Source organism: Trichosurus vulpecula, chromosome 6 (genome assembly GCF_011100635.1).
Source record: "Trichosurus vulpecula isolate mTriVul1 chromosome 6, mTriVul1.pri, whole genome shotgun sequence".
Taxonomy (NCBI): domain Eukaryota; kingdom Metazoa; phylum Chordata; class Mammalia; order Diprotodontia; family Phalangeridae; genus Trichosurus; species Trichosurus vulpecula.
The window spans coordinates 285,066,013-285,078,866 of record NC_050578.1 but is presented as its reverse complement, the minus strand read 5'-3'; the positions used below and the strand labels follow the sequence as shown (position 1 = coordinate 285,078,866).

General features: G+C 38.2%; 1 protein-coding gene across 1 annotated transcript in view; it reads left to right on the top strand.

Annotated features, from left to right (window-relative positions):
• FSIP2 (fibrous sheath interacting protein 2) overlaps window positions 1-12,854 on the top strand; it is a gene marked incomplete at its 5' end in the record, with an annotated part of 166,517 nt that overhangs the window by 64,460 nt on the left and 89,203 nt on the right. The window contains 3 exons of the mRNA XM_036765339.1: window positions 4,218-10,168; window positions 10,241-10,364; window positions 11,037-12,770. Of these exons, the coding sequence (XP_036621234.1) occupies window positions 4,218-10,168; window positions 10,241-10,364; window positions 11,037-12,770 (7,809 nt within the window). The remainder of the gene's footprint in view (window positions 1-4,217; window positions 10,169-10,240; window positions 10,365-11,036; window positions 12,771-12,854) is intronic.

The window sequence follows — 12,854 nt, the reverse complement described above, 5'->3', positions numbered from 1 at the left end:
CCACCTAGCTACCTCATCTTGAAATATTATATATAGGCTTTGGGGCAGGGGGGGTCATAGCTTACAAATTTTCTGCATTTTTTTCTCCACAATCTGTTTTTGAGGTGAGTTGGGTTTTGCTCTACAATACCTTATATTTTTTTTATTTCTTCAATCTTTTACCTTTTAAAAATATTTATTATCTTCTATGTAGCCCATTCTAATTTTCAGGGAGTTTTTTCCTGGTAAAGTTTTGTACCCCACGTGCCACTTCTTCTTTAGCATTTCTTTTCTCATTATTTTTCCAATTTTTCCTCTTATGCTCTCTTGCCATTCACAAAAAAATTTAAACTATTTTTAACTCTTCCAGGAATTCTAGTTGACTCTGCCCAAACTGTATTTTTCTCTGATATTTTGCTCATAGATGTTTTGGAGTCATTCTTTTCTTTTAGATTTGTGTCTTGAGCATCCCTATCACCATAATAGCTTTTTATAGTGGGATTGTTTTTTATTTATTAATTCTTCCAGGCCTACTTCATAATTTGTTAGGGTGAGGTTCTACAAACTCCTGAAGGGAATGTCTGGGCTCATCCTGCAGTTGCTTTCTTAGGGCATAGAGCATTATATTATTCTAGGATCTCTGGACAACTAAAGTCAGGGATCTGTATGTTTTCAGTGCTCCCAAAGTGGTCTGATCCAGGGCAAAGTTTGATTGCTTCCCCGCATCATGAACTGTGCAAGTTACTGATGTGGATTTGGGTCAGAGCAACAAACCTGTGGACTTGTCCTTGTTTGGAAGTTTCAGTAGACTGCTGCTGGACTCAGGCACCATCAGCTAGCTGAAAAGTTCTGCTGACAGAATTGTAGGTTCCCCTTTGGTCTGAGATTCCTGTCCTGGTTATTCCACTGAAGTCTTCAGATTAGGCTGGATATTTAATTGATATTTAACTGTGTTCCTGGGGTCTAAGCTACACAACTGCTTCTTGCTTCAGAATTTTATCCTTTCTTGGTACAGAGCCTAGGGCCTCTTACCACTCCTCACCCTAGAATAACATCCTTAGGCATAAATCCCCTCTTCAGTCTTCCCTAGATCTATGACCCTGAATTGAGTAGTGAGCAATGAAGCTGCCAGATGATACCTGTTCCTATACCATGCACAAGTTTTAAGCCCCTGCTGGATGCAGAACCTCCTTTTGCCCTGGTGCATAGCCTCTCCTTGTGCTGGAGGGTTCTGCATCACGTTAATGGCCAGGCCTTGCCCCCAGTGTCCTTAGCCTTGTCCATCTCCCTAGGCTGACCTGGGCTTGAAAAATGACTTACTGTGATTTTTTTTTCTTTGATGTTCCAATCAGGATTCTGGGTGACCCATTTTCTATTTATTTGGAATTTTTTCTAAGGGGTGGAGGGAAGTTTGCTGCACTTCTCCTTGCTACTCCATCATCTTGGTTTGGCTACCACTTTCCTTTTTTAATTTTTTTAATTAGCCAAGACAGATGCCTTCTCACTCTCCCACCCCACCTCCAATTGAGAACATAAGAAAAACAAAACCTATTACAAACATGTATAGTAAATCAAAACAAATTTCCAAATTAGCCATGCCCAAAAAATATTTGTCTCATTCTGCACTCTCTTTAAAGAAAGGTAGGTAGCATGTTTCATCATTAGTCTTCTGGAATTCTAGTTACACTGATTAGACTGATAAGTGTTCAGCACAACAGTATTCTATAACATTTATATGCCATACTTGTTCATCCATTCACCAATTTATGGGTGTTCCTTCAGATCCCTATTCTTTGCCACCTTGAAGAGACTCATAAATATTTTTGTGTATCATTAGGGTTTTGCTTAGGGTTAATCTGTCCCTTAATTTACCTGCCTTCTAATTTTCCATTCTCCTCTTTCCCTCCTATTTCTTTTTTTGATTTAGTTTTTTTCCATGTCAAATTCTCTCTCCTTCTCTCCTATCCTCATCCATTGAGAAGAAAAATAAAAACTATTATAAATATATGTTGACGTGCAAAACAAATTCCTGCATTAGCCAAGTTACAAGAAAAAAATCAAGAAATGGAAGAAAATGTGCTTCAATCTGCACTGTAAATCCATTGATTCTCTTTCTGGAGGTATGTTCATGAGTCCTTTGGATTGTGGTTGGTCATTGTGTTGACCAGAGTTACTAAGTCTTTCAGAGTTGATTACCTTTACAATACTGTTGTTACTATATAGATTGTTCTCCTGGTTCTGCTCACTTCATTTTGTATCAGTTCATTCAAGTCTTCCTAGTTTTTTTTTTTTCCTGAAACCACTCCTTTCATCACTTCTTACAGTACAATAGTATTCCATCACATTCACATACCATAACTTCTTCAACCATTCCCCAATTGATAGGCATCCTCTCAGTTTCCAATTCTTTGCCACCACAGAAAAAGAGCTTCTATAAATATTTTTTTATATATGGGCTATTTTTCTCTTTCTTTGATCTCTCTTGGGTACAGACCTAGTAGTAGTATCCGTGGATCAAAATTGTACAGCTTGCATGTACACTTTAATAGCTTTTTGGTTTCCCTCCATTTTCCTTATTGAGTGAAAGATATTTTTGCACCCAACTGTTTGCATCTGTGTATTCTTCCTCCTTTTGACCAGCTCAGATGAGAGTGAGGTTCAAGTGTCAACCACTCCTCTCCATCCCCTGCTCCTTGTTTGTATAGATATTTACTTGTGTACCCTGATTATGTGAAATCATTGTCCCTAACGTTCCTATGGTTCCTATGGTCCAGCTCTAAATCTGTCATCATTATGCATTTATTTGGTACTTGCTGTGTGTTAAGCACCATGCTAAGAAATGAGGACATAAAGATTCTGTGATATCTAAGGGTCTTTCTTGCTAGCTCTAAATTCTATGATTTTATTCTACCCAAGTGTAACCAGAATGACCTTTGTTTTCTTTGAGTGACTCAATTTATCTCAGTGAGCTTTACTAGGTGCTAAGCCCCAGGCCCAAACCCCATTAGGTGTTAACGTAATCCATGTGGATATGAACTTCCCAGGGTCCTAAGAGGAGGGGCCAACTCAAGAACCAATCACCAGAGCCTGAGCTCTGGTGATTCAGATGATGTTTGATGTCTGAAGCCCTATAAGAAGGGAGGACAGAGCCATTTGTGCGGGGCTCTGGAGATGGTGTTGAGGAGGAGACTCTGGGCAGCTGTAGCTAAGGAGCCCTCCAGGTTGTAAACCCGGATGTTGAGACTTTGTTGAACTCTGGTAACTATGTGTTGGGATTGAATCAGACAAAGTCTGTTGATGTTTGAAATTTGTTTGCATTTTGTTCAGGGTGCTGGCTTTTTCCCCTGAGCTAACTGAATGATATTTGAATGCTGAATTAAAAGCAAGCTCATCAACCCCTTCACCTTGTTTTCCTTAATTAAGCAGATCAAAAGAACCTGTGCTGTTGGCAGCTTTCTGGGTGCTGGCTGTGGGTGAATCCTTATACCCCCACAGAAGCTGCCAGCCAGATTGTTGAAACACCAAGAGGTCCATATTAAACCTTACCACTCATATTTTGTAGATGAAAAAACTTGAGGCACTAAGCAGTTATATTCTACTATATAACTGGAGACCATTGAATGTCAGATTTGGAAGACGAACCAGACCTATGTACAAATCCTGCCTCTGATGCTTAATATCTGGGCACTTTGCTTAATATAACTGGGCCTGAGCTTCCTTCTCTCTAAAATGAAGAGATTAGACTAGGTGGCTTCTGAAGTCCCTCCCAGCTTTAGACCCTGGGCAAATCACTTCACTACTCCCAGGTCCTCAGTCTCCTTCTCTGTACAGTGAAGGAATTGGCCTTTTGGCCTCTGAGATCCCTTCCAACTCTAGATTCTATGATCCTCTGATCTATAAGGTCTCTTCTGGTCCTGACACTTCCATGATAGCTAGTGATTTAGTGTCCATAGCTACTCATGAACAGTACCAATACTCGAATTATGGGAATTTTTTATTTCTACTAGGCTTTTTGATTACCCTCTCAGCTAAAAGATAAAAAGATACAACAATAGAGAGGGAAGCAGGAGATAGGAAGGGAAATGGAAAATGGAAGAAAACCCATTCATCTCTTTGCTAATATTTGGAGTTTTTAATAATATACAATAAATTGTTCATACGTTTTAAAAAAAACAGTATTTTGAATGTTACACAATTTCCTGTCTACATGCTAAAAATCACAATGCTTTCTGTTTAAGGTTCCTGTGATGAAAAGGTACCTGTTGTGTCTTCACTATCAAGAAAAAAACTAGATCCAAAGAGGCCTCTGAGAAGTGGGCAAACTGAATCTTCTTTCAATGAGTTCTGTGAACATCTCACTGACTCTGTTATTTTCCATATAATTTCAAGTGTTTCTGATGGTACTGAAGATGGCAGAGCAAAGCTGAAATACCTTGGAAATAAAATTTCAGCATCTGAGAAATTAATTTCAATCAATTCTGAAATGTTGGGAGCCCGAGGATCCAAGAGTAGATCAGTTCTTATTGATGACATTGCTTTCAGTATTTTTGAAGTTATTATTCAAGTCCTATCTAATAATAACATTTTAAAGGCAGATGTTACTGAGCATGTTGTTTCCCTGCAAACAAAATACATTTATTCTCCAGATGTTGCTACCGTAGACATTGATGATCTCTTTCAAGATCTCCTATCAGGAGTGATTCATGTGCTAACAAAAGAAATAGGAATTAATAACCAGTGTAACAGTAAAGGGAAATCAATTCCCGCATCTAAAAGTCAGAGTGTTCCTATTTGCCAGAAAACAAGACCCATAGAAAGACAGGTAAGCCAACGAAGCTGGGACCCATCACTTACTCACAGAACAGATCAACTTGTCCAGAAAAATAAAATCAGTTCTGTGGCATCTAAATTAGACAGTCTACTAGGGAGCCTAAAAACTTATGAATCTAAAGAAATGGTGAATAAAATTTTTAATATTGTCTTAGATTTATTTTTGCCAGATGAATGCCAAAGTGGAGTTTTGGACTCTGTCAAAGCATCAACAAGACATTTTTTTGACTCTTCAGAGAAGCAGCCTAATAACCTAGGCTTATCTCCCAAATCCATATTCCTCCTCAATGTTGTGTGTGAGAAACTTATAAGGACACTTTTGGAAAAATGTACAACCACAGACATACTGACAGGCGGCCCTCTTTCTGAGGAATTGTCTACTGCAGAACGGCAGCTTTTTAATGTAATCCAAAGTGTGGAGGAGGAAGAATTTGGTTATGGAGAGGGAAAAGTGAGTTCAGAGCAAGCTGAGCCATTTCAGGCAGAGGACTATGTGTCAGACTTTGTGTTGGAACAACTGGCTGAAAGTGAAAAAGAGTTGCTTTCCTCAGAATCAATGCTCAGTGTCATTTCCCATGGCTTGGTAAAATCCCTGATGGAAAAGCTGTCAAACAGCATACAGGCAGCCCCCCCAAAACCCCAATATGCCAATAAGCTTTTAAAGTACAGTGCAAGGGAAAGACCGGCCAATGCCCAGGGAGCACAACTACCAAAAGGCCTCATGCGGTCCAGGGACAAACTCACATCAGAGACCCTCAATCATCTCCGGATAACCAGCTCCAAAATCAGACCACCCTTTAAGCAGTTTTCTGCTTCCTCTATGAAAAAACTGGGAAGGAAAGAATTAAAAATTAAAACAGTTCCCAAAATGCTACAATCAGGCCAACTCAGTACAGGTATTTACTCAGCCACGTTTTTGGAGGACATTATTTCTGACCTGTTTTCTTCTATGTATACTTCATTGTGTGACCGAGATGAAAATGTCACAGAGGAGCAGCTCAGTGAGATGAATACATTAATTGTCAATTCTGTGGTGAATGCATTTAATAAGGCCCAAGTCACTGTGCTCCGGAATGCTGAAGAAAGGTTGTGTTTTCCACCTGTACAGAAAGAAGCTGTGACCAAAATTGTTGATTCCGTTTATAATGAAGTTTTGCAGGAATACGAATCAAAAATGACTTGCATTAATGAGAATGATGGAACTGATGACCTCAACTTATTAGCTGAGCAGATGACCAATGCTGTGCTGACTGAGATTTTAGACTACCAACTTCCATCATGCTTTGTGGAAAGACTCACTCCTGAGTCATACTCCCCCCTCAAAGTTGAAAATGTCCTTCAGAAGCTTCAAGAGAACTTGAGTTCCCAAGTTCAGCCTTCAGCAGGATATACTACCATGTTGCCTCACTCGTTTTTAGAGGATGTCCTTAGAAAGCTGTTATCACAGATCATCCCTCCATCATCTAGTGACGTTTGGTCTATGGAAAAGAAATATTTAATGAGCTCAGACTTTAACGAAATGTCTGCTTGCATAATAAACAAGGTTATGTCAGCCATTTCTAAACACAAAATTTGGCTCACCAAATATGATCATCAGTATTTATATTCAGAAAGAAATCTCCAAACAATGGTTGACTCAGTTTACAGTAATATTTTACAAATCTCAGGATCTCACTCATCAATACAGAAAAGTATAACAAGCCGAAGTCCTGTCATTGTTGACAGAATAGCCAGTTTTATTATTCAAGAGATTACTGAAAGTCACCTCCAGCCCTTTTTATTTGGGCATAGTGCCTCTCAATCAACAACTGCCACTGACGAAGTGTCCACCATGGTTAAGAATGTTCTCAATGAAGTGACAGGACTGCAAAGATCCCCTACAGCATCCTCCCTAAGCATGGGGGTTTACCCTGCTGAATTCGTGGAAGAAATTGTCGCTAGACTCTTATCAAAGATCTTCAGCCCAAAAGTGAAAATTGGGGCAGAATTAAACAATGTGACACACAAAATTGTAGATTCCATAAATGCTCACTTTGACCAAGCCAAAGTCCGAGTGGTACGTCATGATGAGGCACAGCCTTTTCCACCTCTGAATATCGATATTGTGGATGAATTGGTAGACTCTGTCTACTGTAATGTCCTGAAACAGCATGGACTTGATCCTACAGGTGAGCAAGAAGAACCAGTGAGGACTGACATTTTTGTTGAAAATCTTACCAGTTTAATTGTAGCAGCAATTTCTGATTATCTTCTTCATCCCCTTTTTTCTGGAGAGCTCTCTGCTTCTTCCTATTCTTCTTTGACAGCAGATAACATTGTACAAGAAGTCTTAAGTGGAATCAGCAAAACTAGCAAGCAAAGCCAGAGTCTATCTCCATATAATACCTTACTGCCTTATACTTTCTTAGAAGACATGATAAGAGTGCTCCTATCTCGAATCTTTCCTTCAGCATCTGGGGTGGTTCAATATCAAGAAGATCTAAAAGATACATCTGGAGTTAATTTCAATGAAGTTGCTTCGAAGCTTATCAGCGATATCCGGAAGAAAATTTCAAAACACGAAATTCGATTTTCCAAAGATGCAGAAGAACCACAATATATTTATTCAGAAGATGATGTCCAAAATCTTGTTGACTCTGTTTTCAAAAACATCTTGCAAAACTCTGGCTCACAAGAAGCAATTGAACAAGAGATAACAAGCAGTAACAATGCTTTCATTGATCGAGTAGCTGGTTTTATCATTAGAAATATTTGTCACCAACACCTTCAGCCATTTGTGTCTGGAAAGACAATTCCTCCACCCCAGATATGCCATGTTGGTGGGCAAAGGCAGTTGTTACAGTTTTACGCTGGTGTTTATTCCTCAACATTTTTGGAAGAAGTAGTCTCTGGAGTTTTATCCAAAATCTTTTTCAAGGTGGTGGGTGTTGCATATGCAAAAATAATAAGACAACCTGAAAGTGAACTGGAGGAGACAGCTATTCAACTCATAAATTCAGTAGCAGAGGAGTTTGAAAAAGCAGAAGTAAACATTCTAGAAAATGCTGAAGAGGAATTAAGTTTGCCACAAGTAGATAGGGATGTCATCATTAAGATAATTGACATGGCTTACAACAAAGTTTTGCAAGAATATGACTTAGACCTAACACTTGATAAAGATTTTTTTAATGACACAAAGACTTTGGCAGAAAGGATAACCAAAATCATTCTGGCAGAGATCTTTGATTTTCAGCTCCAACCAGATTTGGTCACAAGGCTACCATTCACATCTCTGTCAAATCTCGATGCTGATGTTTTGCTTAAGAAAATTCAGTTTGAAATTAACCGACCAAAGCCTCAGAGACAAACTTCAACAATATATACAACTATGTTATCACATACTCATCTGGAAAAGATAGTCACCCAGCTTTTATCACAGATGTCCTCAGACTCCAGAGCAGAAGACTCAGTTACTTCAAAGCCTGATTTAAGTAAAACTGTTGTGAAATTGATCAATGAAATCATGGCCATCATTTCCAAACATGCTATCTGGATTACGAAGCATGGAAATGAAAAACAAAGTATGATTTCAGAAACAGATATTGAGAATATGGTGGAATCCATTTGTGCTGACATTTCACGTTCAAATCTCTACCAGTCTCTTACAAAAAATAAAAAAGACATAAATAATATACCTGTTTCCAAAATAGCAAGTTTCATAATCAAAGAAATTTTTAATCATCATCTTCAGTCATTTTTATCTCAAGAGCAAACCCTTTCTCAATCTACAGCTGACTTAACTAGGAAACAGACTTACAAAGATGTAGAAATTGACCCAAAAGAACTGTCTCTCATTGTTAACTCAGCTATATTTTTGGAGGAAGTCATTTCTGAGCTTTTATGCAAAATCCTTTATGCATTCTCACATAATTTCACCTCATCTGAGGATCCAAAGTCTAAAGCCAAACTTACTGACATTGTTACAAAATTAGTCCGATCAATTGTGCTTGAGTTTGCAGCATCTGAAATTTTGGTTACTGAAAATTTTGATGAAAATCTGTGTTTTTCTGAAGGGTATAAAGAAATGGTTAGTAAGATAGTCAACTTAATTTATGAAAAAATAACAGATGATTATGAATCTCTGGATCTTGTTTATACCAACATAGAACATGACACTAATAATTTTGGAAGAAAAGTATATAATTTACTTTTGGGAGAAATTTATGATTATCAAGTACAGGGATTAATTTCTGGAACATTATCTTTGTCTACCTATTCTTCACTTAGAGCTGAGAATATTATTCGAAATGTACTAAATGTTATTGGTAAAGAAAGCCATTATTTGCCCTCCTTCATTACTGTATTACCTCGCTCTCTTTTGGAAGATATGGTTTCTAAACTTTTAGGTCATATTTTTCCTTCATCTGAAGCTAGGGTTCAAACAAAAGAACAAGAGGCACCACCAGATGATGATTTTATGTCTGTAGCTTCAAGACTGACTGATGCTATTATAGCTGAAATTTCTGAACATGAAATTAGACTGACCGCTGCAGAGGAGAATGCCTCACACATGAATTTGGAAACTATTGAAAGCATAGTCGACTCGATTTGCAAAAATATTTTGAAGAAAGCTGAATTCCAAGCTGAAGTCCAGAAAGAGGAGAGTGAGAAGGGAGGCATATTCCTCACCAAAATAGCTGGCTTCATTATGAAGGAAATTGTAGATCATCATCTCCAGCCATTCTTACATGAGGAAGACCCTGATTCTGGTGAAGCTTCTGATAAAGAGTCTGTTGTTGATGTTCTTGAGCAAGAAAAAGAACGACCGTGCACACCCCAGCCTTCCCTCTACTCAGCAACATTTTTAGAAGATGTTATTTTTGATCTTGTTAGAAAATTGTACCCTGTCCCAAAAACTCTTGAGTATGATGAAGATGAAAGTACAACAGAGACCAACCTTGTGAGCATGGCTATCAAATTAGTAAATTCTCTAATAGGTGAATTTCGAAAAAGTGATGTTAAGGTTCTCCCCAATGCTGAAGAATTGTTTTCTTTTCCACCAGTAGATAAAGAAACTATTGATAAAGTGTCTGATTCTGTGTATGATGAAGTTATTAAAAAATATAAATCTGAGGATGCTCATCATGATGAGGAAGAGAGCAATATTTCTATTGAAATGATAACCAACTTAGCAAAGAAGGCAATCTCAGGTTTCAAGTTTAAGCCCCTTTTTTCTGGAGACTGGTTTGCCCCTTTCTTTTCATTTCTAGAACCAGATAACATCATCCAAAGGGTCCAATATCTGCCACCAAAGACCTCATTTGATAAAGACATAAGGGATGCTCCTATCAAAGATTCTTCACTGAAAGATTCCCTTGCAGTTGTAAATCTAGCTAGAAATATAAAAGATGCAATAGATCTGGGCACAATAAGTGAAAAGAAGAGTGAAGAGAAGGTTGAAACTATACCTAGAAATGATGACCAGGATTCAATGTTCATTTCTCTAGCTAGCACTATGAAAACTAAAATGTGTGCCCTGAAATCTGCAGACTGGGAGCTAACTGACAAAAGGGAAAGTGAGAAAAAGACAAGTGAAAGCCCAACTAAAAAAGATGAAGACAAGGATTCAATAAAATTCATTTCTGTAGCCACCAGTACTATAAAAAGTCACCAGGACCATCATGGTTGGAAAACATCAGATATAAAGAGTGATGAGAGTTCAGCCAAAGAAGACGAGGTGGAAGAGTCAATTAAAGTCTTTGCAGTTATGAAAAGCAGAAAGGAGATCCCAGAACCAGATTTCAAGAGAACACCTAAGAAAAGCAGTATAAAGAAGAAAGAACACCATTTGGCTGCTGAAGAAAATTATGAAGAACCAATACGAGGCATTTCTCCACTACAAAGTAAGAAAACACCAGAACCAGTTTTGAAATTATTAAGTAGTAAGAAGTTTGAAGAAAAGAAAAAAGACATTTCAGTTGGGACAGATGATGATGATGGGGCATTTAGGGTCACTCCTGCAGTCACTACGATGAAAAATATAAGGACTTTACATGATCCAAATTTCAAATCAGCCCCTAAAAGCAAGAGAGAGAGCTGTGTTCAAACAGATGTTGAAGATGAACCAACAGTGTATTATGAAAGTGTTGAAAATGTGATTGAGAATATTTATAGTAATGTTTTAGAAATGTCTACTCAGACATCTCTAGATGATACCCAGTATGCAAATGTTATTCCTGCCCAAACAGCACATGTTGAGACTCTTAGCCAACCTTCATCAGTGGCTTCATTGCACCTGGTTCACAAAGATGTTCCTGACAAAGGCAAAGAGGTGAAGAAACACCCTCTTGATGATGCCAAAACATCCTCCCAATCACCTGAAATGAAATCAGGTATTTTTTCAGCTAGATTTTTAGAAGATGTTGTCACAGAGATTGTGAACAAACTGATCTTTTCTTCTTCACCAGAAACTTGTGAAGAATGTAAAAAAATTCAGGATGATGTAAATCAGACTGAGCTCTATGAAACAGCAATGAAACTGATTGATTCCTTGTTAAAACAGTTTTCTGAAGCCCGAATTAGGGTGTTTAGGCCTGCTGAAGAAATACAACCTTTGCCCCAGGAACCTAAAGTATTGATTGAAGAGAAAATGCCAGACAAGCATAGTTCTGCTACATGGGAAGGACCAACTCTCCAGAGAACACCCTCACTGCCTAAAATGCCACCTGTGCCCCCAAAAATCCTGGTTGATAGGGGATCATGTACAGACATACAACATTACACTGATTATATGCCACCAGTGGATAAAACATTGGTCAATAAGGTCGTGCACTCCTCTCTCTGTAACGTTCTGCATGAATACAGATCTCAAGACTCAATTTGCAAAGACATCAACGATAGTGATAAGTTAGCCAAAAGATTAGCTGGTGCTGTAATAGAAGAAATGTTTCAGCATCAGCTCAGCCTACTATTACAGGATGAATTGCCCACTGAAGTGTGCATACCTCTGGAATCTAAGGATGTTGTTACGAAAGTACAAAAAGTCGCCAAAAAACACACCAAAGAATGTCAGACTTCCTCACCATATACTATCATGCTGCCTCATGAATTTTTGGAAGAAATTATTTCATCTCTTCTAGCCAAAATTTTCCCATCAGGAGCCGAAAAAAATCTAGATTCAGAAGCAGAAGGTGACAGCCTTTTTATGGAACTGAACTTCCTTCAAATGAAATTAGTCAGCAGGGTTATGACAGAAATATCAAAAGACAAAGATATGATAATACAATATGTTGAGTGCTTACACCCCAATGATGATGAAGTAATTCAGGTAGTGGTACAGTCTGTTTACAGCAATCTTTTGCCACAGTTTGGCTCTCAGGAGATCATACAGAACTGTGCAACAAGTGGATGCAGAATGCTTTCTGAAAGCATAGCTGACCTAGTTGTAAGAGAGGTTGCTGGCAATCAGCTGCAGACATACTTTTCTGGAGAGTTAACACCCCACCAATGTGCCGAAGTTGACAATGTTGTTGAAAATATCCTTAAAGATATTTCCCAGAGCCCAGCAGGTCTTCCAACTAAACAAACCTATGATCAAAAATTACCTTTGAACATCCTAGAAGAAATTGTAGTAAAGTTTTTATCCCGACTTTTGTCTGTGTTCCCTATGATAGAGAGAGAAAGAACTAAGCATTTGGAGGCTGAATTGGAAAAAATTAGTAACAAAATAATAACCTCACTGAAAGAGTTTATATCAAAAAATCCAATTAAAATTGTACAGCAGCCTAATGAACCTCCCACGTTGCCTAAGGAAGATAACGAGGCTGTAGAAAAAGTAGTTGATAATGTTTATGATAGCGTTTTAAAACACTCTGGCTCTCACATTTCTATGTATAAAGATTTATTAGGGAAGAGCAACATTCTAGCTGATATAATAGCCTTCTTAATGGTCAAGGAAATTTCCAACCCTGAATTTCGGCCTCATATGGAAAGAATCCCTCGTCAGGACAAACACTCTCTGAGGGAAAGAATCCCCCTTGAGGAAAAATTTTCTTGGGAAGAAAGAA